Source organism: Phyllostomus hastatus, unplaced genomic scaffold, assembly GCF_019186645.2.
Source record: "Phyllostomus hastatus isolate PE091 unplaced genomic scaffold, TTU_PhHast_1.1 phas_scaffold_1674, whole genome shotgun sequence".
In the NCBI taxonomy this organism is placed as follows: domain Eukaryota; kingdom Metazoa; phylum Chordata; class Mammalia; order Chiroptera; family Phyllostomidae; genus Phyllostomus; species Phyllostomus hastatus.
The window spans coordinates 25,997,675-26,023,934 of record NW_025334011.1 but is presented as its reverse complement, the minus strand read 5'-3'; the positions used below and the strand labels follow the sequence as shown (position 1 = coordinate 26,023,934).

The 26,260-nt window shown below is 39.7% G+C and overlaps 1 protein-coding gene across 9 annotated transcripts in view; it reads left to right on the top strand.

Annotated features, from left to right (window-relative positions):
• PRKCQ (protein kinase C theta) overlaps positions 1-26,260 on the top strand; it is a 123,319-nt gene that overhangs the window by 43,393 nt on the left and 53,666 nt on the right. For 2 of the 9 annotated variants that reach the window (XM_045858105.1, XM_045858097.1), the window contains exons 1-4: positions 11,382-11,527; positions 12,380-12,506; positions 15,602-15,799; positions 17,616-17,676. In XM_045858105.1, the coding sequence (XP_045714061.1) occupies positions 11,520-11,527; positions 12,380-12,506; positions 15,602-15,799; positions 17,616-17,676 (394 nt within the window). In that variant the 5' untranslated portion in view covers positions 11,382-11,519. Of the gene's footprint in view, positions 1-646; positions 665-5,537; positions 5,639-10,464; positions 10,552-10,646; positions 10,665-11,196; positions 11,361-11,381; positions 11,528-12,015; positions 12,202-12,379; positions 12,507-15,599; positions 15,800-17,615; positions 17,677-26,260 lie in introns of those variants that run through there. The other 7 variants (XM_045858100.1, XM_045858102.1, XM_045858099.1 and 4 more) reach the window with 7 other exon arrangements.

The window sequence follows — 26,260 nt, the reverse complement described above, 5'->3', positions numbered from 1 at the left end:
GGTGCTCAGTTTTATAAATTCATTCTGAATTAACAGAATGGCTAATTGGGCTAATCTTAGAACCTAAATAGTATCTAATATCACAGTTCCTGTGGATTCTAAGCTCCAACTACAGACATACTTTTACAACTACTTATTTTTAAGTTGGGGATATTTTTGTGTGCAAAAAGAAGATGTGGGCAAGTCATCTCCACCTACACTCATCTGTCTACCCTAGATTGGTGGACCCTCACTCTGCCTCTTCCTTTTCCTTCTCCTGGTCCTCATCCCTGGCCCTCATCCCTGGCCCCCTTGGCCCCTCATCTGCAGCAATCCTCATGTGATGAACAGAACCCAGATCAGCACTGGCTGTTGTGGCAAAAACAGGGAGGATTCTGTGTGTATTATTTTGTACAAAATTATTAGTTCATCTATGGACCGAACATTGCTATTTCCGCTTGCTGTGGTGATACTACTAAATGCTGTATTTTCTTTGAAAAGTGTCACACGCCCTCAAGAGGAAGTGGGGTGTGGTGTCAGAGAGGTGCTGGGAGGACAGGGGTGTTTTGTTACTGGTGTACCCAGGAGTGACAGCCCACTTCGCCATTTCTTGTTTTCTCTGACTATTACGAAGTCCATCTGCTTTAACTGGCCATGCCACTTTATTCACTGGATAAGAGAGCAAGTAAGTGGGATCCAGGTTCCCCAAACCTCCCTCCTTCTCTGATCACTTTTAGACAGGACTGGTCTACCCCATTCTGAGTTCCCCACGCTTACAGAGAACAGGGACCATGTCACGTTTCTGTATCCAGTATGGTGCTTTATACATAGTAGGTAGGTTTAGAAATGCTTATGGAACAATGGCAAAAAACAGGCGTGTGTGTGTTGCTTCATATACTTAGCCAGTACTTTCCATGTATTCTAGGCCATGTCATTATAATCCACTAAGTTACCATCATCAGTAACTAATTTTCATGATGGAAAATTTCTAAGGATACTTTCAGAAAGTCCTAAGTGATAACAATAGCTACCTTTTTACCAAACACTGTTGTAAGCATTTCCCATGAATTAATTTATTTAATCCTCATGACAACTCTATGAAATGGGTCTATTATTTTCCCCAGGTTGCAGATACAGACACACAGTCACAGAGAGATTAGGTCACTTGTTTAAGACTACGCAGTTGGTAAAATCTGGCTTTCATACCATAGCACCCTCATTTACCTACATGTGAGCTCGTCCATGTGTCCTCCAACTCCTGTGTCCCCTCTTTGGATATGTAAAGGCCAGAGGATAATGGACCAAGTGCCCAGGGATGTCAGCTTCACCTTCTCAGTCAAGGTGCCCTGTGATCAGGGCACCCTGGGCCCTGGCTCTGATTTGACGTCCCTGGTTCAGGTGGTGTGCTTCTCTCTGAGCACCTAACTGGCAGGACGAGAACTCTTCCTCTGGTGTATTAGGAAAATTACAATGCATACTGTGTCTGATTAGACCTACTGGGTTGATAAGATGGTAGAGTCATAGAGAAAACTGTCTCTTTTCCCCCTGACTTTATTGATATATAATTGCCAATTAAAAACAGTATGTGTAAGGTATACAACTTGATGATTTGATATACATCTACATTGTGAAATAATCGTGACAACCAAACTAATTAATACATCTTTCACCTCATATTTTTACTTTTCTTTTCCTTTTTTTTTTTCTGTGTATGGTAAAGATTGTCTTTTTAAGAGTAAATTTTGCCCTAACTGGTGTGGCTCAGTGGGTCGGGCATTCTCCCACAAGCTGAGGGGTCACCAGTTTTATTCTTGGTCAGGGCACATGCCTAGGTTGCAGGCCAGGACCCCGTTTGGCGACATCCAAGAAGCAACTGATTGATGTTTCTCTCTCTCATTGATGTTTCCCTCCTTCTTTCTCCCTCTCTTCCCCACTCTCTAAAAATAAATAAAATCTTTAAAAAAAAAGAGTAAATTTTGATGAAATGAACAGAGCCAGAAATTAAATTTGCTACCTATAAGAGGCAGCATCTTTGAACTCAGTGATTACTGTAACTATGGTTAGAAAATGGTTCCAAAGAGACTGATTTGCTCCAAACTTGTATGAAGCAGTTAGATTTATTCTAAACCCTGCTCACAGAAATCTTCACAGATACCATTCAGCCACCAGCAATGGCACGAATGGAAAGGACACAGAGGTGAGAGAGCACACACTGATGGCATCATGGGAAAATTATCAAGGTCAGCAGTGTCGACCTTACTTCTGAAAGAGACCTTGAGTTATTCCAAGAAACTTCAACTCTGTTTATAGTACCCTGTTTACAGTACTCTCATTTGAACTCTTTAGATTACAGCCACAGGGGAGAAAGACAGATCATTAAACCACATGTACTGACAATGAGAAACGTCAAGTTAGTACCTCAGGTAATTAAGCAAGTACATAGTCAGCAGGGAGGGTGCTGAGACAGCTTGTGCCGAGAATTGTAACGGGCCCTTTCTAGTTAGGAACTGTTAGAGCAGATGGAAATAATCTATGGGGAAATCGCCATGCTTTCACTTCCCCTCCAACCTAACCTTAAAAGGCCTTTTCTAACAAGAAATAATTGACTAGTTTGGATGGGACACTTAGCAACCAAGGCTGGAACCCAGGTGCTGCCAGTCCTGGCTGTATGACCTTCAGCAAGCTGCTTACCCACTCATGCCTCAGTGTCTTATCTGTGGGATGGAGCCTATTATACCTACCTAGTGGGCTTGGTGAGAAGATTGAATACTATTAGCTTCCTGAAGCTCTTTGCAAAGTGTCATGAATTGTAGGGGACTAATAAATAACCCCTCTGGGCTATGCTTAAAACTAATGGAGAGACAGCTCAGGAGTCAGGAAGATGGAGAAGAAAATGTTAACTTGACAAGTAATAAAGGCTAGATTGGTGACTGTGACCAAAGTGTTTAAGCAAATAGGTTGGTCACTGTTCACAGTGTCTTAGGCAGTGCTGGTCAATGGCCAGGACTGAGGCAGATGGGCCCCACTGTGCTGGCCTGGCAGAGAGGAGTGGAAGAACATACTCTCTGAAATCAGCTGACTGCCCAGAGGAGAGGAGGGGGGCTGGACTGGGCAGACACCATTTATTCTTCTAAAATGCATCCATCAGATAAATCACCCCACTTACCAGCGGGAGCAGGAAAGAATTTCTGGATGAGGCAACACATGAGTGAGGTCCCTGTAGGATGAGAAAGACTGCGGGACTGCAGTTGTGCAGTGTGAGGTCCCTGTAGGATGAGAAAGACTGCGGGACTGCAGTTGTGCACTAGTGAAGATGGACAGAGCGTTCCCAGCAGGAGGAGTGGTGTGAAAACAGAGCCACTGAGACGGGGAGTCGTGTGTATTCAGCAAACAGAGAAGTTGAGATAGGTTACCAGTCTGCAGTGCTGTGTGGGGAGGGCAAGATGAAGCCAACACGTGGAGGCTTTTAAATTACAGGTTGAGAAGTCATGATTTAATTTATTGAGGACTGGGGCAGTTTTCTTGAGTATTTATACACCTGGTTTGATCAGAGCTATGCTTTAGTGGGAACAGTGTCATGTCACATTAAAATTAATGTCATAATATTAATAATGTCATCCCAGGTAATTTATTGCCTATATTTCAATGTTTGTTTTATTTCTATACTGTTTTTCAGGTGAGGGAGGAGGTATATTATATTAGTCAGCTCAAGCCACCATAACAGAATACCAAAATATTTTATTTTAGCTGAACGAATGCACTTGGAAACCACTGAATGCTTTTTTTTTTCTCATTTCCAAGGTTACTATTGATTCTTTTGTGTTCTCCCTGCTTCATGTTAGAGGGTTTTGGTACTTCTATGTGACTCTCCCTCTGTTACCAAGATGTCTCCAGTTAAATTACAGCAATACAAGTGCTGTCCGGATTTTTTTAAAAATAAAAAGGTACACTCATTCTTATTTCATTTGCTGCAGGGGAAGAGATGCCTGGACCTTTTTTAGCTGATGAGAGTACATAGCAGCTCTACTGCTTTCTATTTCTATGGGATTTTCCCCCATCACCTATTGTTATGTGATGGTGATCCTAAACCTCACTGTGAAAGCAGTTGGCAGGTTTGAATTGTGGCAGATGAGTCAGTCTAAGTAAATAGGTGAGTCAGCGCCCAGGGAATCAATTGACCAGAGTTCTCAGTTCAGTACTTAATCTTGCATGACCTTAAACATGCCTCTGAGCAATTACGCTTGAACATCTACCTGAATCATAGCTACTTGTTACAGATGGATGAGATCACACTTAAAGGTGAAAACGTTAAGTAAAGATTCTCTACAAATTTAAAGGACATATTGTAATGATATTTCACAGCTGAGATAGCAAAAGCACAGAAGATTGCATAGACATACTGATAGTTCATCATTGTAAGTGCCGGCACAAGACGACTCTTTGAGAGGGTAATATGTGCTATAGGAGAGATACACGGGGGTTTGCGGGAGCTCATTGGCAGAGTACAGAGGGTGGTCCCATCATTCAGGCCAGATACGCTTTACTTCCTTCCTGCCCGTTTTCGGAACAACTAGTAAAGTCAATAGAGTCCATTAGAAAATATGTCAGAGTTGCAATAATAATCATAATAATAACAAGAACAACAACTAACGTTGTTTGAGAGTTTATAATACACCAGTCTCATTCTAAGCACCTCCATGTATTTATGCATTTCATCCTCATAGACCTTTCAGACAAGTAATAGTATTATCACCATCTCCCAAATGAGAACACAGGCTTAGAGTAGCTAAATAACTCCTGCAGCTGAGCTGGTAATGGTATCGATTCTCCACCTGTAACAATGCAGGGGACTCTTCTGTTGTATTGACTTCCTCTGTAACTGTCTGCTACCTAACTGGACCATATTGTACCCCTGCAGGTAAAAGAAATGCATAAAGATTAAGAAATTATGTAAAATGTCTCTTTTGAAAATTAAGTTCTTTAACAAAAATGTATTGAGCATAGGCTACATATCAGACAGAGGGATCAGCCCTGGAGGGTTCATACATGATTAAGACATGGTCCCTGATTTTAGAGCTCACAGACTTATGTGTGTGTTTGTGGTGGGGAGGACCAACATGACCCAATAAATATAGTAAAGTGTTACAGGAAAATATGGCTATGTGAACACTGTACCCCACAAAGCTGATGAAAATGTCCAAAGAAATCTGATAACAGAGAAAACCCTTTATCACAGCGAGGGTCTAGGGAAGTAAGGCACCCACATGCACTCTGTGGGGAGGCAGTTTGCTAGATGGAATGCAGATAAAACTAGAGGGACTTCTGTAGTTTGAGTCACAGCTCTCTTCTAAGTACTTGCGGTACCCAAGGATTAAATAGGAGAAAACCCAGTGGGGCTCTGCTATATCCCACAAATTTGAGGAATGAGGGGAGACAAAGATGGAAAATGGGAGTGACAGGATTTATCATACTCAGACTTTTGAAATGGCAGAGGTGAGGTAAATAAATTTGACAGGTGCTGTCTCACAGTGTACCCAGGCACCCATGGGAGCCCAGAAGGCCAAGTAAATTCCACCAAGATGTGTTGGAGGGACAATGATGAAGGCAGAAGGAAGAAAGACTTCAAAGAGGAGGTAGAAATGGAGCAGGAACTTGAAAGGTGAGGAAGTGGCAGGGGGGAGGATAGAGGATGGAGTGAAATAGGAGGGCACTCCAGGAAGAGGGAGCAGTATTACATTACTAAAAACCTAGAGCTATGGAACAGCATGGCAGCTGGAGAAATGGCAGCAGTTCTGCCCAGTCCAGAGGAAGTCCCTCAGGCTGCAGCATGGAGGTCTGACAGGAATGAGAGGTACCGGGGCCTGCATAAGGAGACCCAGAGTAAGTTGTTGGGATGAGTCAAACCAAAGAGGATGCAGAACTGAGCTAAGGCAACAGTGAAGGAGGGGAAGGAGGTGGGGAAGGAGACAAGCAATTTGCTTGTGGTACATGGAGGAAAGGGTGACATCTGAACAGAGTGCTAAGCTGAAGGTCTTGTTACTAGTCACTGAGCTAGCAAAATAAAGGGCAGATTTGAAAGGGTGGACAATGAGTTCCCTTGGGAGGGCCCCCAGGAGCTATCCAGGAGAGAACTGAATGTGTGGTCTTACTGCTCAGAGGAGAGGTCTGCAGAGCAGCCCAGCCCCTGGGTTCAGGTACAGCCTGGCCAGTCTTATACACACGCTTCTGTTGTAAAGGGTGAAACCTCCCTGAATGGCAAGTAAAGAGGTGACTTATGAAATTTACACTCATAGTGACTTCCGGCAAGATGGAGGAATAGGTGGACGCACCGTACCTCCTCGCACAACCAAGATTAGAACAACAATAAAGTACGGTCAGCATAGCACACAGAACTGACAGAGGATTTATCTGAATGGAAGTTGGACGGCCAAGAAGTTGAAGTAGACCCGTACATCCAGACTGGTAGGAGACAACGAGCCGAGCGGGCGCGGGGCTGGCGCGGGTCGGCGTTGCGCGGAGGTTGGGGAAAGTTTGGTGCGGAATCGGCGTGACAGCCATCCAGGGCGCAAGAACGCAGCGGTGATCCCTGAGTAGCAAGCTGCGGCTGCCGGACCCAGTGGGGCAGCGATTGTGGACCAGGGCAGAGCTCGCAGCCCAGGAGCCCAGGGAAGGGTCTGGGCCCAGGAGAACTGAACTGCCGCCATTGATTCCCTCCCGTCCCCGCCCCCGTCCCCACCCCCACCCCCGCCCCCACATATAACGTCACAATCTAGTGACTGGGGTGCCCAGCCCCGGTGAACACCTAAGGCTCCACCCCCCCACCGTAACAAGAGCGACCAGACCGAAAAAACAAAAATAGGAGAGACAAGAAAAGACATAAGACATGTGTACAACAGAGCAGATCAGCCCCCCAGGACTCATCCTTTTGAGCGACCAAGAAATAGCCAATCTATCAGATGCACAGTTCAAAACGCTGGTGATCAGAAAGCTCACGGAATTGGTTGATTTTGGGCGCAATTTAGATGAAAGGATGCAGGTTACCATAAAAGAGATGCAGGAAGATACGCGGAGGAGAGCCAATAGAGAAAGGAAGGAATCTGAGGCTCAAAACAATACAGTGGACCATAAGGAAGATAGAATCAACCAAGCAAGAAAGCATGATGAAATAAGAATTCAAAAAATCGAGGAGAGCCTTGGGAGCATCCAGGACACCTTTAAACGTTCCAACATTCGAATTATAGGGGTACCAGAAGGGGAGGAGCAACAAGTGGAAAAGTTATTTGAACAAATAATAAAGGAGAACTTCCCCAATCTGGCAAAGGAAACAGTCTTCCAAGAAATCCAAGAAGCTCAGAGAGCCCCAAAGAAGTTGGACACAAGAAGAAACACACCAAGGCACATCATAATTACATTAGCCAAGGTAAAAACGAAGGAGAGAATCCTAGAAGCAGCAAGAGATAAGGGGACAGTAACCTACAAAGGAGTTCCCATCAGACTGTCAGCTGATTTCTCTAAAGAGACCTTCCAGGCAAGAAGGGGCTGGAAAGAAATATTCCAAGTCATGAAAGACAAGGACCTACATCCCAGATTGCTCTATCCAGCAAAGCTCTCATTTAGAATGGAAGGGCAGATAAAGTGCTTTTCAGATAAGGTCAAATTAAAGGAGTTCATCACCACCAAGCCCTTATTTTATGAAATGCTAAAGGGACTTATCTAAGAAAAGAAGATAAAGAAAAGACATGTATAGTAAAAGGACAGTAAACCCACAATTATTAACAACCATACCTAAAGCAAAACCAAAAGAAACTAAGTAAACAACTAGAACAGGAACAGAACCACAGAGATGGAGGGCACATGGAAAGCTAGCAACAGGGGGGTGGGAGGAGGGGAAGGGGGGAAAAGGTATAGAGAATAAGTAGCATAGAATGTAGGTTGAAAACAGATAGGGGGAGGGCAAGAATAGTACGGGAAAGGTAGAAGCTAAAGAACTCATAAGAATGACACATGGACGTGAACTAAAGTGAGGGAACGTGGGTGGGAGAGGGGGTACAGGGTGGAGGGGAGGGAAGGGGGGAAATGGGACAAATGTAATAGCATAATCAATAAAATATATTAAAAAAAAGAAATTTACACTCATAGAAAAACTGGGGAAGACCAGCCTGATAGATCCTATTCCCCTACATGTATTTTTGTACACAAACAATTCTCCTTTCTATTTTAGCACCCAGGGAAATCCCCTTCCTCTCTTACCATCAGCTCTGAGCACAAGAAGCCAGTTTACAAAAGCTTTCATGTTAGTTTCTTCCTTTTGGTCTTATTGCACATCTTCTTGGCTCTTGAGCTATACATATACACACACATGTGGTATGTGCTCAAAAGGATGGTGGAAATTTACATTCCAAACTCCCCTGTATAAAGTGCATGATTCATGTTGTTCTTGCCAGCATTAGGTAAGAACATTTCCAAAATATTTTCTAATTATGCAGGTAAAAAAAAAATTATTGTTTTTGTCCTGGCCAGATGGCTCAGCTGGTTGGAGCATTGTCCCATGTACCAAATGGTTGTTGGCTCAATCCCCAGTCAGGGCACATATCTAGGTTGTGGGTTCGATCCTTGGTCAGGGCACATACAGGAGGCAACTGGTCCATGTTTCTCTCTCACATCTATGTCTCTCTCTCTCTTTCTCTTTCTCTCTCTCTCTCTCTCTCTCTCTCTCTCTCTCTGTCTAATCAATAAACATATCCTCAGGTAAGGATTTTTTAAATTATTTTTTATATGTTAAGTATTTTAATTTTCATTATTGCAGTTTAAATTAAGAATTGAATATTAATATATCTTTAAAGAAATGCATTGTCAAGTTCTAATGTTATTTTATTCTTAGCTATTTGCACTGAAATGTAAATTTTCAAAAGAGCTAAAATACTGCAGAGTAAAAATTGTTTTATTCATCTTTAAGGCTCTATTTCCCTTTAGTAAATTTAGGAGGCTACTCTTGATTATTCTAGGATTTGAAATTAATATTTTGTTATGTGAATTTGCAGTTTCCTAATGTATATTCTTTGTATTTTATCTACATGATCTTTGGATTTATAATCCATGCCTTGAAATGTCAAAAGCATATTTTTTATTTGGTTTTTAAATTGTCATATGGCAAAACTGACTTTTGTTTTTGGTGTATAATTCTGTGAACTTAAGTGTAGACTTCTGTGAGCACTACCGCAGTCAGGCTGCAGAACAGTTCGGTCTCCCCTAAAAGCTTGCCCATGCTGTCCCTGCAGAGCCAAACTCAGGCCCCACCCAAATGATAGCCACTGGTATTTTTTCTCCATATCATTTTGTCTTTTCAAGAACGTCGTATAAATGTAATTATATAGTATCTTGTTTTATTTTTCATTTCCTAAATCACTCACAAAGCTGAACACTTTTCCATACAATTAGTCACAACTGTATCTTCTGTATTTTGTACAGTTTTTGTTATTACCACTTACGCACTTGGGTCATAAGCAGCATTTATACAAATTTGTATATGCTTGTTATGTTAGAATGATGCTAACTCATTTTCTATTGTACTTATGATTGATATTGCCTCTGTTAGGTCTTTTGCTTTATGTTTCATTATTTTCTTTAAATGTACAAGGCCTTACAAATGGTAATATCATTCAATCTAGTAATATTACAATACTCTAGTGATCTAGTCTGATGCAATATTCCTAATCTTTTTAAGTTATAAAAATGCTTAGCACAGCATATTTCTAGTATGGAAAAGTTAGAAACAGGCTGAAGATGCTGTCCCTCCATAGAATGTCATGCAAGAATTAAAAGGATGCTAACAAAAACAATGTAGTAACATAGACCATTTTATGGTAAAATGTTAAGTTAAAAAGCCTAATATAATTTCATACATACATATGAGCAGAGCATGCAAAATAAAAAACACAAAACCTGTTAATTTAAAAAGACTGTAAAAATACCTCAAAACAGTAACAGCAGTTTGCTTTTATTGGTGGAACTGTGAGGAGATGTTCCAATTTTGTGTGTTTTCTTCATTTTTCATAAGGATCACTTTGTTGTTACAGGAGGGGAAAAATTTCTAAGTAGCTCAAAAATAAAATGCAAACTTTGGCCTTAAAAACACATACCCCTGAGCTTGAGGCTTTATTAAATGATGTGTGAGGTTAAGCACACAAATGTCAATTCTGTCTTCTAGATGTCAAAATGTCAGATCAGGTCACTGGGACTAGACCTTTAGAAAGAGGCAGTGGCCTGGCCCTCAAACAAGTGCATGCATTAAGTAAACTGTCAACTGCTGGCAGCTGAGTGGACAGGGGAAGCAAATCTGGTAAATGGCAAATGAATCTGGAATCTGATTAAATAGGGGGCCAGCTGATGCCTAAGAAGACCTGTTGCGGGGAGGGGGGGATTCACTACATCTTTCTTCCATACATAGGAACCCTGGTTACCCTAGAGGTTTCTTTCTAATCCCAGACAGATTCTCCCAGGTGATGTTGAGCTGCTGTCATCTAAGTCTGAACCTAGCCTGGAAATAGCAGAATGACACATCCCTCACTAAAGGTCAGAGTGCTTGCAGCGCAGGCTTCGTAAGTCAATGATCCCTCCAGACTCAAATAAGAATTACTTCCTTATCTTTACTTGCATTGAGGAAATCTTCAAAGAGTTCTTACATGGTAAATATTCCTTAATAAGAACAGTTTCTAGTGATTTTTCCTGCTTACTAAGAAATACTGATTTGTCCAAAAAAATCTATGTGGCTCAGGAAAAGGGAGTCTCTAAGAAATTTTCTCCAGAGAATTCTCAGTTATTACCCCAGCTCCTGGCCAAGAATTCTAAATTCAGAGAATGAAGAGGGCCCCTAAAGACAAATCCGGAAGTCATCCTCCTGGCCAGGTAGCTCAGTTGGTTGTAGCATCATCCTGTACACCAAAAGGTTACAGGTTCAATTCCAGGTCAGGACACATACTTAGGCTGTGGGTTCAGTCCCTGGTCCAGGCGCATACAGGAGGCAATCAGTCAACATTTTTCTCTCACATCAATGTTTCTCTCTCACACAGATGTCTTTTGCTCCTCTCTCTCTCTCCTCTGCCCCTTCTTCCTCTCTCTCTACAATCAATGAACATATCCTCAAGTATTAAAAATTATATCAAAAAATCCCTGAAATTAACAGCAGTTGTCAAGAGCCCTTTATTTGTCTCTCCCTAGGTTCAGAACACCCAAAAGATCCAAAGACGGCCAACATTGCAGAGGTTGAGGAACTTTTACAAATCTGCCAGATTCAGGATTCTGGACCCAAGATTTCCTGTGATGTCATTGATTCTCACATCTGGATTCCTATTACTCTGAGTCGTTTTCTTCCTTTATAAAAGGTAGAAAAGACAGCTCAGGCTTTGATCTTGTTACCTTTGACTTACTTAAGAAAGTTTGGAAAAATTCAGGAGGAGAAAACAATTCAAGAATCCAGAAGAAGCAAAGAAGTAACTTTTTCCCTGAATATCAGATGATAGTTTCAAAAATAATGGAACCTCATGGAAAAGTAGGTTTATTTAAAAAAAAATGATGTTTAGTTGAGAAAGGTGTGGCCAGAGCAAGCAAGGAAAGGAACACAGCCCATGTAGATTCAGACTAAAATCCTAAAATGTATGGACAAGACTATGATTTTTTACTTATATCTCTAGGCAAGCATAATTATTAGTTAATTGGTTTTTGTGAAGTACTTTGTTTATCCTTACACAATAAAGCACTCTTTTACAGTGGTCAGTGATTTGGGGTTTTTTGAAGTAGTTCATGATGTTCAAAGGCTTATTTTATATGTATGTATATATACACGTTCACACATATATTTGACTGTGAAGAAAGCAACCTTTTTGAAATGTCTGAAGTAAATAGGGATCAGCTGCTAAGTGCCCAGAGCCAGTTCTACCACACACATAAATAGCCCGCGTAAGAATCTGCGGTGTCATATTTAACTGGTGTGACTAAAATAGACTCACTCTTTATAAACTCATTTCTTATTATTGTTAGTTGTTTCCTGAGTACCTACTTGAATAATAGAAGAAATAAAACATTGGGAAATGTTTGCCTCTCTCTGCAACTATTAAACGTAAATACATTGAATTAAGAGTGGAATTACAATTCTAACTGAAGAAGTCGAATAAACGCAGACTTCCAGAAAGCCTCCTTCCTCGGCAAGTCCATCTGTGGTTTGGGGTGAGCCCAATAATGTACTTTGCAGAAGGGGAAGTGAAAGCATTTGTTTGAATGGATAGTTAAGCCATTTGAAGCTGTGTCTGTCAGCGATAAAGCACTGGTTAAGTGGAGACGGGACACCAGAAACAATATATTTTATAGCCCCTCAAACAGAATTTGTCTTTTGTCACTTTTTCAGGGAGCCACCATGTCACCATTTCTTCGAATTGGTTTATCCAACTTTGACTGTGGGTCCTGCCAGCCTTGTCAAGGAGAGGCCGTTAACCCTTACTGTGCTGTGCTGGTCAAAGAGTATGTTGAATCAGGTAAGCTTGAATGGGTCCTCCAGGAGGGGGCGGTGGAGGGAGATCCTGCTATGAACTACAAAGCAAGGACTCATAGGAGTCTTCAAGGTCTTCTGGTTCACCCTAATTTTACAGTCTAGTGAACTGATGCCCAGGGAAGCAAGGACTTCCTCAAGAGCATATGGGCTTGGTGATCACCTCTGAATTAGACCCAGGTCTTCTGCCTTGTGTTCTAGTTCACTGGACCATTTTTCCACAAAAACAAAAGGAGCAAAGGAAAGGAGAAATGGGTTTGAGGACTTTATGTGAGGAGTTAGCGGGGAAAACATCTAGGGAGCTAAAGTAGAACATGAGACATATATTGTGAAGCCTGGTTGCTCTCAATGATTATAGATTAGGTCTCAAAATTAGCTCTAAAGATTGGTCACTGTTCTTTTGGCTAAGCTTTGATGAATGTTACAAAGAATATATAATTAGCCATTAGAATCCAAATTTCAGAAACTTGAAATTTTGTGTTTACTGAGCCTCTAGATCAGTACAATAATAGTCAACGCTTTGTCAAAGTTAAATGTGTACAGGCAGTTCACAGTGAGGAAGTATGACAGTCTTCCAAAATTCCTTTTGTGGGTTTAGATCATTAAAATAATCCCATTCTGTCTGGAATCTCTCCATGGTCACTTCAGCTGGCTCCCATTCTCCTTCTCACTGCCTCAAAGTTTTCTCAGTCCTTCCCTATTTCCCTCCATCCACTTCTTGTTTCAGCAGACACTTTGTAGAGCAGTATGATTACCTTGTGCAGATTTGCAGTGACAATAGGAGCAATTTACCTAAAAGTATTTATGGGGCTCTCACTGTGCACTGGGACTGAAAAAGTGCTTTTCTTTTAGCAGAGGACAACAGGCAGTAAACAAAAATATACTAGGGTAAGTAATGTGAAGTGAAGAAAAACAAAGCAGAGAAAAGGGGAGAGAAAAGGACTGGGGACAGAAAGATACACTATTTTGTACAGGGTAGTCCTACAAAGGCCTCTAAGGGGGGTGACATTTACAGATGCAAGGGGAACCTGATTTCGCAGGTGAGAGCCTCAGCTAGCTAGATGTTGCCCGCTCAGGATCTTAGGCTTCCTAGCAGTCCTGTCTTTGCTTTTCCCTCCCTCAAAACACTCAGTGTCCTGGTTGACTTTGTCCTTCCTGCCACTGTGAGTGCAGTCAAAGCTGAGACCTTCTGAATAATTCTGATTTCCCTTCTGACCAGATTTCTTTCCTGTTAAGTTAAAAGTGAGACTGGCACTTGCTCCCAATCTAAAACGTTTCAAATGTCACAGAAATCTTTGAAGTGTAAAATGTCTGAGTTTTTCAAAGCCGCTTTGGACTTAATGGGTCTCCTGGATCCCAGTTCTCTTTACAACCACAGGTCTCCCTGACATTTGCCTCCAGAGAGCTTTTTTTTTTTTTCTTCTCTGTTTGGCCTTTGAACTTGGTCTAATCAGCCCTGTGAATCAAGACCTTGTCAGAAAAGAAGACAACTTTATTTTTCCAAAAGGTTAGCCTGTGGAATGTGGAGGTTTTTGTTTTTGATTTTGATTTGGTTTTGTTCTGAAAAGAAATCTCTTTGAACATTATCATTAAAGTATTACTTCTATAGAATACTATAGAATGTAAACACACTTCCACCATGGAGATGTGAGGTGGCCTTTTCCATGATGAGTCAACAGAACAGAACACGGACAGATGAGACCCAGTGGTGTGGGTCTGGGGACCTTTGAAAAAATGATGAAACTCACTGTAAATAGACAGGATCCTGAGTTCTGGTCCTTTTTTTAGGTGATTAAAAACCTGATGAACAAAGTTATTAAAAATGCCTTGCCATTGGAACTTCTGCTCTTTGTCAGGTGTGGAGAAAGGTTATGGTCAAAAAGAATTATGAGAAGAGGGGGCTCCAGGTTCATGGAAGTAAAATGTTACCATGATCGTTAATATTGCCATCGCTCATGTTTAAGTCCAACCTCCACTTCAATTTCTTGTAAACAAGCAATAAAAAACCTTCCCCTTCCTGTTCTACTCTTATCATCATTATCATTTTATACCTCTAATAGCCAGGTTTATCTAACACTTGAAGTTTCAGTTTATTCAAATCTTTGTATTCCTCTCAAATAATAATTTAGCAAATGCCAAATTCCTGTTCCATTTTAGCATTGTGCATTGGAGAGAAAGGGCCACCAGGAGTCAGAACTGCTTTGTTTCCAGGCTTTAAGTGGATTTTACCTTTTGTTTAATCAACATCTCTGAATTGCTAAATCTGCCACTTCCTGTGCTTATTATCACGAGAAACAAACAGCTGCAGTTTTCTGCTTCTGACATGATTAAAGAACAACTACTACTGAAATTCAATCTGGGTGAAATGTATGACAACACTACTTAAACTCCCACTGGTAAACTCTCCCAATCACTTGGTGGCTCTGGGGAGGTTCCTCTTCATCATCCTGACCATGGTCCTTGTACAACCATTTCCAGAACTCCCGCTGGCCTGCCCTTCCTCACTGCAGGTCTACAGCCTGCTCCACAGACTCACTCCATGGTGGAGGAAAGCCACCACCTCTCTGAGTTACTTATCAGTTTTTGCTTAGGTTGCATGATGCACAGTTCACGTAAAATGTATCCTCATTTGAGAATTAGAGAAGGAAATTATGGTTCATTATGTGTTAAAGGTTTTGCCTTTTACTGTAAAGAATGGGGTTTAAGTCACTGTGCCCTACGAAATATACTAGGCTTAGTCCCTGAGTTCTTTTTATTTGCTCAGGTATTCATACTCACAGTGAATCAACTAACTGTTGAAGAGGAAAAGCACATAGTCAGTCCAAGGCATTGACTGATTTTTGTTGCCTAAATCTTCCAGATTGACTTTCACATTTCAATACATTACCTTGCATGTAGAACTTGGAAGTTTCTCATTCTGTCCTATATTATCTCTAATTGTCTTATGTGTCATTTTTGTCTCCCCAACAGAATTATATATCCTAGAGAGCAGATGGAATGAGTGCCACTGCTGAGTTGAATTGAATTTTTTCCCAGAGCTGGATAAAGGAGTAATGAGACCATATCTTTCTGTTCCTAGAGAATGGGCAGATGTACATCCAGAAAAAGCCAACCATGTACCCACCCTGGGACAGCACTTTTGATGCCCACATCAACAAGGGAAGAGTAATGCAGATCATTGTGAAGGGCAAAAATGTGGACTTAATATCTGAAACTACTGTCGAGCTCTACTCGCTGGCCGAGAGGTGCAGAAAGAACAATGGGAAGACAGAAATATGGGTAAATATCTGAGCTCTGAGCTCTATTTAAAGTGTATGTACCATTAACTGATAGGTACTGTCTTAGCTAAAGACTAGCTTGAAATTTCAATGTCATCCTAAAATAATGATACATCAGCCTTGGGTAGACAGACTCCCTACCACTTACTCATTGGTGACTTGATAATGACCATGACTATTCATTGTGGGCTATGGAACATATTGACATATTCAAATCCCTTTGATTCCTGTGTGAGATGAAGAAGGTCTCAGGCTATGAACAAGTGTCATTGATTTATAACTAAAAGTTAGTTCAGAAAGATCACAAATGTCCCCTGTCTTGGGAATATAACTGTTGTCTATTTACCAAGAAAATACATAGATATCTAGATATCTTATAAGATAGATAAGATGATAGATAGAAGTGAGAGGATTAAGCAAAGATCTATTTCATGTTTGGTCTTCTCCATACTTTGCCAGTCCCTATAATTTTTTTGAGCTAAGTGTTTTCATTCAGCTTACTTTCTACTAAAAAGTACATCATACACAATCCATGTTACTACATCAAGTTTTTGAAAACTTAGGTTATAACTGTTTTGGTGGCAAATGTTTAGAAATGTTAAAGAGAAGAATAAAATATGAAAGCATAAACATTCTAATGAAAATTTCTGGAGCCCACAAAATGAAAGTATTTATGTACCAGTAAAAACTGTTTTTAAATCATCTAAAACCCAGAAAATGTTCTCAAGTGTTCATATCATTTACACAAAAGAAGAAAATTTTACCTTTCTGCTTCTTATTTCCTATAACTCAGATTTTTAATAACTCCACCCAAAAGATTCTCAAGTCACAGTTTTCAAAATGGAAAAAAATCATAAAATGCTAATAATAGTGATGCTATGAGGTTAAGTATCCTATACCAGTTTTTCAGAGATCTTTGAAAGTTTAGTGACTTGTACAAGGTCACACAGCCAGTAAATTATTTAGCCATGCTTCATATTCAATCCTGGGTTCAACTGGACACTTCTTACTATTTTTCAGTTATTCTGGTTAGCTCATGAATCAATAATGACTTTTACTTCACTCTCATATTCTTTTTGGCACATTGACAATATAGTGTTATGCTTTGGTGTATTAGCAATAGTGGTCAGGTTATCTTGGATTTGACATTTTTTTCCATTATGTTACATCAGGAGATATCCCGCATCACCCCTTTAAAATGTCACTTTGTTCTGATCCCTTCTACCAAATGGCACTGAAATATATTATTTTAATCCTTGCTTGGACCAATTGAATTAAAAATTCCCTTAGATCATCCAGCACTTTCCCAAGGAAAAAAAAAAATCTCTCCTGTGGAAGGAAAAGGCCATTCCCATTTAGTACCCTGATTAGCCCAGTCACACATGTGAAGGCACCTTCGGTAAAGGATTTGTCTTTCCTTCCAAAGGCCTACTTGTTACCCATGTAAGCAAGTCCCAGTGTTTGTGACTCCATTGTCATATACAGGGTCTGACTCTGCCCCTTTACAGCTCTCCAGATAAGCAGCAATGCTGGCAAGAAAGTCAAATAGAATCTGTTTGGGAATTTTGTTTCTTCCCTATGGAAGTTTTCCTCTCCAGGTAAACTTCATTAATGAGTTGCTGAGGTGTCTTAATAAAAGAAAGGCTATACACACAGATGCTGAGCTATTATGATAACATGTAATTATAAAATGAGAGGGAGCAATGCTTGGATTCTACTTTGGGAATCCGCCATCACCAAACTCACCAGTTACGAAGTCATCAACCTCAGCACTTGTTTCACATTCTGATTGGTATTCCTTTCCTTCTCTCAACCAGTTAGAGCTGAAACCTCAAGGCCGAATGCTAATGAATGCAAGATACTTCCTGGAAATGAGTGGCAAGTGACATTTCTTCTTCCTTTTGGGGGTTGAGGAGGGCATATCCCTTCTCCTCTTGTTGAATTTATTGGACTTTTGCAAAGCATAGAAAAGAATCAAGAGATAATGGAAGCCCAAGGAATGTTCTTAAAATTTCCAGTGGTGCTCAAGGAGTAGTTGACAATACACTATCTGGGTTAGAGAATCATAAAAATATAAACCATTTATAGCAGTATTTTTTTAATTGTGTGGACTCACATGCCCAGTGCTTTTATAGTCAGTCTTTATTTTAGTTTGGAAATGTAATATAAATTTAAAAGGCTCTGTTTAAGTGTTGCAATGTATATACACACTGTGTATAAATGATGTGATATAACAAGCTATCGAATTATCAGTAGAATACAAAATAAATATAAGAAACCAATAGATATTTTCCATAACCCTAGTGGTAAAATATTAATGGCTTCAAGTCAGTTCTCAAATCTTTTCAGGAACAAGGAAGGAAAATGCATTGCTAACGAATTTCAGTTCCACGTAACACAGACATTGGTCACGGAAGTTACAGCTGAGTGTTGCTTGGGGCCTGTGACAGCCTGTCAGTTCCTTCTGTTGCATTTATATTCTGGTCAAAGTGCTATTTAAACAAATCAAATGCTACTACTCATAAAATCCTAAACCTCAGAATGGCTATGTAAGCTGACTGATAATAAGCTGATTTAATTATTTTCTAAATTTGTTTACTACCAAGAAACAAGTTTTAGTTTACAGTTTACAGTTTAGTTTAGTTTATGGTGCTGGGGTTTTGCTTTATATGTACAATTCCTTTGAGCCCAGATTCAAACAATACCTTGGAAAATAAAAACCTGGAGAACATTATGCTAAGTGAATAAGCCAGTCAGAGAAAGACAAATGCCATATGATTTCAGTCACATGTGGAATCTAATGAACAAACTGAACTAATAAGCAAAACAGAGACAGACTCATAGATAGAGAGCAGATGACAACTAGTGGTAGTGGGGAGGTTAGAGGGTGGAGGGACTGTGCAAAAAGGAAAAAGGACTCATGGACATGGACAGCAGTATGAGGGTGGCTGAGGGAAGCAGGGCATTAGGGGACTAAATGGTAATGGAAAATATATATAATAAAGATCATATGTTTAAAAAACTAAAAAAGATACTCATGTAAAATTGAACACTCACCATATATTTGATGATATTGAGACATTAATTTTTTAAGTGTGATGATATTTGTGGTTATATTTTTAAAGGGTCCTTATCTTTAAGATACATGCTGAAATGATTATAGATAAAATAATACTAGGGATTTGTTTCAAATAATCCATTGGTGTAGGGGGCGAACGGGAAATGGAGTGAGTTAGAAAAGTAGCCATGGACTGGAAATTGTTGAATCTGGATGATAACTGCTGGGAAATTGGTTTGCTCAACTTTGTATATATTTGGAGTTTTCCATAGTAAGCCTTTCTTTAAAAAAAAAGTTCTAAAGAGATCTAAACTTTTCTTCTTTTATGTCTGGAGGCTCTAGATATATAGCAAAAGTGATTGTACTATTTTTGAGTCAGCAAAATGAGTGATGGTAGGTGGCTAAATAACTTGGCTTGCATAAAAAGTGAAAGTCCTGGACTAAATGATATTACCAGTACTGTTTAACTCCATTGGTAAAATGAAGTATACTTCTCCCATTAGTTCGAAACATGGCCCAATGTAAATTGAAGAAAGGCCTCCATCAGAATGCAAGTATTTTTGGTAAATGGCTTAAAGAACACTGCTTTTGAAAAATAACTCCATGGATATTTATCCTATTACTGTGGAACTTAAATTTTGTCTTAGAATGAAAAAGCAAATTCACGTTGATCAAAAGCAATAATATTTCACAAACAATAATTACACAAACTCAGGAAGTATTTTTTAAGAATAAAACTCTGGGACTTCCAGCCAAGATGGAAGCATAGGTAGATACACTGTGCCTCCTTGCACAACCAAAAAAAAGACAATAATAATTTAAAAACAAAAAACAACCAAAACTGACAGAAAATCAAACTGTATGGAAGTCTGACAACCAAGGAGTTAAAGAAGACACATTCATCCAGACTGGTAGGAGGGGCGGAGTCAGGCAGCCCGGACAGAGGACTCACAGCAAGGTGGTGGCTGTTGGACTCAACAAGGCAACAGATTGTGGAATGGGGCACACAAGGTTGCAGCTGGCTAGCAAGGTGGCAGCTGGTGGATCAGGCGATCCCACATTCATGCACAGATAAACCAGGCAAAACTGAGGAGCAGGATGGACCATGTAACCCAAGGCCCCAGCAAGGAAATAAAGCCTCAAAACACTGGCTGAAAACACTTGTGGGGTTGAGGCAGCAGGAGAGACTCCCAGCTTCACAGGAGAGTTCATTGGAGAGACCCACAGGGTCCTAGAATGTATACAAACCCATCCACATGGGAAGCAGCACCAGAAGGGCCCAATTTGCTTGTGGGAAGTGGGGGGAGTGACTGAAATCTGGCAGAGAGCAGAGCAAGCACCATTGTTCCTTCTCAGACCCCTTCCCCACATACAGTGTCACAACCCAGCAACGTGGGTTGCCTAGCCCTGGTGAACACCTAAGGCTCCACCCCTCACTATGTCACAGGTACATTAAGACAAAAAAAAATGGCCCAAATGAAAGAATAGATCAAATACAACTAAGAAAAAATACAACTAAGCAACAAAGAGGTAGCCAACCTATAAGATGTGTAGTTCAAAACACTGGTAATCAGGATGTTCACAGAATTGGTTGAATTTGGCCACAAATTGGATGAAAAAATGAAGGCCATGCTAAGTGAAATAAGGGAAAATGTACAGGGAACCAACAGTGATGGGAAGGAAACTGGAACTCAAATCAGTGGAGTGGACCAGAAGGAAGAAAGAAACATCCAATCAGAACAAAGAAACAAGAATTCAAAAAAATGAGAGGCTTAAGAACCTCCAGGACATCTTTAAACATTCCAACATCTGAATTATAGGGGTACCGGAAGGGGAAGAGTTAGAGCAACAAGTAGAAAAGTTATTTGAACAAATAATAAAGGAGAACTTCCCAATCTGGCAAAGGACATAGACTTCCAGGAAGTCCAGGAAGCTCAGAAAGTCCCAAAGAAGTTGGACCCAAGGAGGAACACACCAAGGCTCATCATAATTACATTACCCAAGATTAAAACTAAGGAGAGAATCCTAGAAGCAGCAAGAAATAAGGAGACAGTTATCTACAAAGGAGTTCCCATAAGACTATTAACTGACTTCTCAAAAGAGACCTTACATGCAAGAAGGAGCTGGAAAGAAGTATTCCAACTCATGAAGTATTCCAATTCCTGAAGGCAAGGACCTACATCCAAGATTGCTCTATCCAGCAAAGCTTTCATTTAGAATTGAAAGGCAGATAAAATGCTTCTCAGATAAGGTCAAGTTAAAGGAGTTCATCATCACCAAGCCTTTATTATATGAAATGTTAAAGGATTTATCTAAGAAAAAAGGTGAAAAACATGTACAGTAAAATGCCATTAAACTCACAATTATTAACAAACACACCTAAAACAAAAACAAAAACAACCTAAGCAAAACAACTAGAACAGGAACAGAACCACCGAAATGGAGATCACATGGAGGGTATTAACAGGGGATTGGGAGGGGGAGGGGGGGAAGGTACAGAGAATAAGTAGCATAGATGGTAGGTAGAAAATAGACAGGGGGAGGGTAAGAATAGTATGGGAAATGTAGAAACCAAAGAACTTGTATGTATGAACTAAAGGGCGGGAATGTGGGTGGGAGGGGGTGTGCAGGGTAGAGGGGAGTGAAGGGGGGAAAATGGGACAACTGGAATAGCATAATCAATAAAGTATATTTTTTAAAAAGAATAAAACTTTGTAGTATTTAAAATTTTTGTACTAGCCGCAAATTGAAACTCCACCTCTAAATTTTTATATATCAAAAACCTTAATTTTTAACAAGCAATATTATGAAATAAATCAAGTATAAAATTCCTTATTGATGATGAGAAGTATAGGATCTCATTCAATTTTAAGAATGTTTATGTTTTCTGAAGGATTCAGAAAACTCAAACATGAGTTTTTACTCAGGGATCTGAAATCCAAATTAGAGAGGTGGTGCAGATTAAACAGTTTGAGAATTAAATCCTAAACCATATAAATACTAATTAAACAATGGGTTACCTTCATTCCAGAAAATTCACAAGGATAGGCTGAACTGAATTTGCAAAGAAGAACAATATCCTCTGGGAGAAAAATAAAATGTAGGCTTGAGCAAAAATATAAATGGACAAAGGACTATGAGGAGATTGGTGTAGGTAGACCAGTGGGCCCCTGCTAAAATCAGGATGAAGAATCAAAGACAGATCTTAGTGGGCTTGGAAGCCAGGCAAGAGGAGTATGTACACTTGAATAAGTCACCAATGAAGAGTCACAGTCGCATTCTTGAGCAGGACATGATATGATGAAAGCAGTGTTTTGAGGCAATTGCTTGTGACAGAATGTGTGATAACTTTGGGAAAGAAAATAGACTGGATATAGAAAGAGGCTATAAAATGTCATTTTTGCAATGGAGAGGTGGTGAGATGCTGGTATAGGCATGTGGTTATAGGAATGAAATAAGAGAGAGTCCAAAAGAAAATAAGAATTCTTGGCAGTGTAGATGGAAGGGTATGTCCATCATAAATACTTAGTTAAGGTGATTTTATAAGTTTTTAAAAATGCAAGTTGAATGAAGGAAAAAACTATTGGTGACATCTCTTAAAACAGACTAGGAAAATAATCATAGGAGTGGTAGAAGTGGGGGATATGGGAAGAGCAGACAAATGAAAGGGGGTAAAGAATTTAATCTTGGATAACAATTAAGATGACATCATGTCTCCTGCAACCCTTTTTAATGGAAGCCTCAATTCTTTTCTACTCTGTAGACAATTTAATGCCTCATTGCTCCCCACATACAGCTCAGTCTATTCTTTATCTTTTAAAATTCCTATTCCTTTAAAAAGTGCTGGAATCACTTTTTCTCTTCTTCCTGTGCTCTGCTCTCCTATCATCACTCTTGGTAGCTTCAGTGTTCACCATCACCATCTGATATGCCCACTTCATATTTTTATACCTCCCTACACTTTTCTTTATCCATTTAATGACCTGCAATCACCCCACAAGTCTTCACATGGAATTCTCCACCCCAGCAAGGACTGAGTCAGACCTTTTTCTCTTGGAGTTCATCCTCCTCTCTTGTCAATTCTGTCCTCTCTCCTACTATCCCAATCTCATTTCTTTTTCATACTCATTTGTTAGCCACTTGGAACATTAACTCCTAGCCTAGCCTGAAGTCCTTCATAAGCCCTTGCCACTAAGTACTCCGCTCTTATGAGCACCCTCTCCTTCCAAAGATGGCCTGATCTCCAAACTGTGCATTCCCCCTCTCCTGCTGTGTGCCTTTGCACCATTTTTATCAGTTACCTATTTATTTTATCCTCATTATCTTGGTTAATTATTGCTTTATCTACCATGAAACCTGGAAGTAATTTGTATAACCTCTTCATTCTTTAACCTCCAAGATTAATCCATTAAGAGTTTCTGCCCATGTTGTCTATTTATTATTTTTCAATTATATCCCCTGCTTACATTATTATTTCTTGCCAAATCCCACTCATTCTACATGGTTGCCAGAATAAACCATGTAAAAGTCTATTCTGAACATGCCATGCCTCTGTTCCTCTCTGCCTCTGTCCCTGCCTACTGCCTTTCATTATTGTAAATTACCTACAGGAAAAATGTTCAAACTGATATGATACTTCCACATCTTCTGCATGTGACCACTGATGTTTTCTGCTTCCTACTGCACACTGGCAATATGCGCATCCCAAGATACCTAATCTCTGTCCCCTTGTTCATTCCTTTCCATCTAGAGAGGACACTTTTTGCTTTTCCCACAATACCTCTCCCACATGTTAATAGGAGTTATTTATCCCTCAGAACTCAGCTCAGAAGTCATTTCTGCTAGTACCTTCCCTGTCCCAATTTTCTTGTCTTTCTCACTTCCACCTACTCTACCTGCCTTAGCTAATGTTGTTTCCTCACCTTCATGGTCCATAGCATACTGTGAATATTTCTGTTCTGAAATTTACTACTTTCCTTTTGGACCCTAAATTCCTTGCAGGAAAGCAATGTTTGAACTAATCTTACTTATTTCTAATTCCAGTACCCGGTTGCATGCTAGGTACAGAGGAGGCACTTAATGCATGTTTGTTGAATAGTTCAGCTGGACTCACCCTGGCATTTAAAAGTTCTTTTTATTTTCTCTTGATTCCCATACAATGGCTATTCCACACATTCCCATACTCCTTGGTTTCTGAGGGCATCTTATTCTCACTCTTGGAGGTTAGTCAACCCCTCACCATATAATTGGAAGAGACTTCATCTTCTGTCTATCTCTGCACTTAGAATACAGTTGCTTCTTCCTGCATTCTCTTCCTGCTTTTCTGCCTCAGAGAAAGACCTTCCCATTCTTGGTCTCCTGCATCTAATTCTTAGCAGCTCTGTACCATCAGTCATGCTTCCTTTCTAGCATCTTCAACTTTCCCTTCTCTTTGGTTTCTAACTCATTGAAAAGACATAAACCATCTTCTATTTTCAAAAAGAGCTTTTTTTTTTACCTTTTTACTTCCATGAGTTTTTCTTTCCTCTCCTTCCCTGACACATTTCCTGAAAAAGTAGTTTATGATTATTAGTTCCTGTTTCTTCACTACTCCGTCAATTCTTGAGCCCTAAGAGACCAGCTTATATTTCAACCAATCTGCTAAATGGCTTTCTCCAAGAGTATGAATCCTCAAAATAAATTCCTGTTTCTTAGCCTTCATTCCCCTGACGTGTCTATATAACTCAATGCTGAAGAAACCATTCTTTCTTGGCTAGCCAATGTGATATTATTCAAGTTTTCCTCTTAATTTTTTAGGTGTCTCTTTGTGGTCTTTTTTGTAATTCCTTTTCCTACCCCCTAAAAAATATGGATGTACATATCTCCATGTCTATTTCACACCATCATATATACCGTTCTTTGTGTGAGTGCCAGTCTCCCAGACTTGACTGCTAGCTACTTTCAAAGGTTATGAATAATATTTTATATTTCTTTAGGACATTCAGCATAGCAATTTTCTCAGAGCTGCCCGGGAAACATTTGTGGTTGGACTGACTACAAATAAGTGATAGATTAAAGTAAATAATATAAAACAAATAACCAGAGATATAAAAATCAATGAGCTTCTCCAAGCCAATAAATAAATGGAAGAGTAAATTGCTTCAAAAATAAACACAGTAAATACTAGAAGCATTCAAGAAATTCTGAGTTTTTATAAATTTACTCTTGTAATGACTGAAATAGAGAATAAATGACATCGCAAGAAGGAACAAGGGAATAAATTCATTTCTAGCACTATCTGACTTTTTAAAAAATTTATAGTATTATAGTCTGATGCACAGAATATATCTATATACATATAATTTTTATAGTAATACAGTGAAGGTTCCCAAAATAATTCATGTCATGAATTTAAAAGTAACTTTATATTATTTCATATCAATTCATCTGGACCAAAATAGAAGTGAGTCAGATCTTAATGACAAATGTCCTACTATACCAGTCATAAGTTGTAAATAGATCTCCACACTTACACCAGAACTCATGGAAGAAAGCAGTTGCCTCAGTGATCCTGAATTTAACCCCCCATTCACCAAGCCTAATGTATTTCGAGCCCAGTTCCAAATGAAAAGACCTAAATTGCCTAACCTTAAAGTACTAGGCAGTATCATACCCCCATCTGTGGAACTCTTTACATGGCTATTGGGGATGCTCTTTATCTGGAAGTCTGGAGTTGCTTTAAAACCAACCTATGGACCACTGTAGAGAAGTCCTTAGACCTAAAATATCTCCTGGGACTTGGCTGGATTCCTGGGGAAGAAATTTCCATCTACACAGCCCCACTGTTGTCTACTCCTTGTGTTTCTGGCCTGGCCACTACTAGAGATATGGAAAATAAAGTGCCTGAGCAGGGACAGTTACCCCAAGAATGCTGTCGAATCTCTGCTGCTGCTTAGCCAGAATAGAAGTAATTCATTTAAATATTGTTAACTCTTCATATTGGTGAAATATGAGCCCCTTACTCCAGATAAACATCAATTTTTATAGTTATAAAAGTAAAAGTGATAGAATATGTAATCCAAGAATCTTCGAGCTATTTAAAATTATAATTCTAGAAGTTATAATCATTAAATTCATTGTCTTTATTTTAGTGATGATGATTATTTTTGTTATTATATCTTTCTTGTTTACTGTGTTATTCTCTCTTGCATATTGTAGTTTTTATCAAGCTCTTTAACCATGACTGCCTTGCTGTTGTGTTTTCTTTGGGCCTGGGCTTTAGCCAGGGAATTACTGATATTCTCAAAATTCTACCAGCCTTTTGGGAAGATGTCATCAGGGCATAGGGCACTGTGGACAGTGACCACATAAAGTAATCTCACCAATACCCAAAGCCCAGGGTAAACTGAAGAATTATGAATGTGA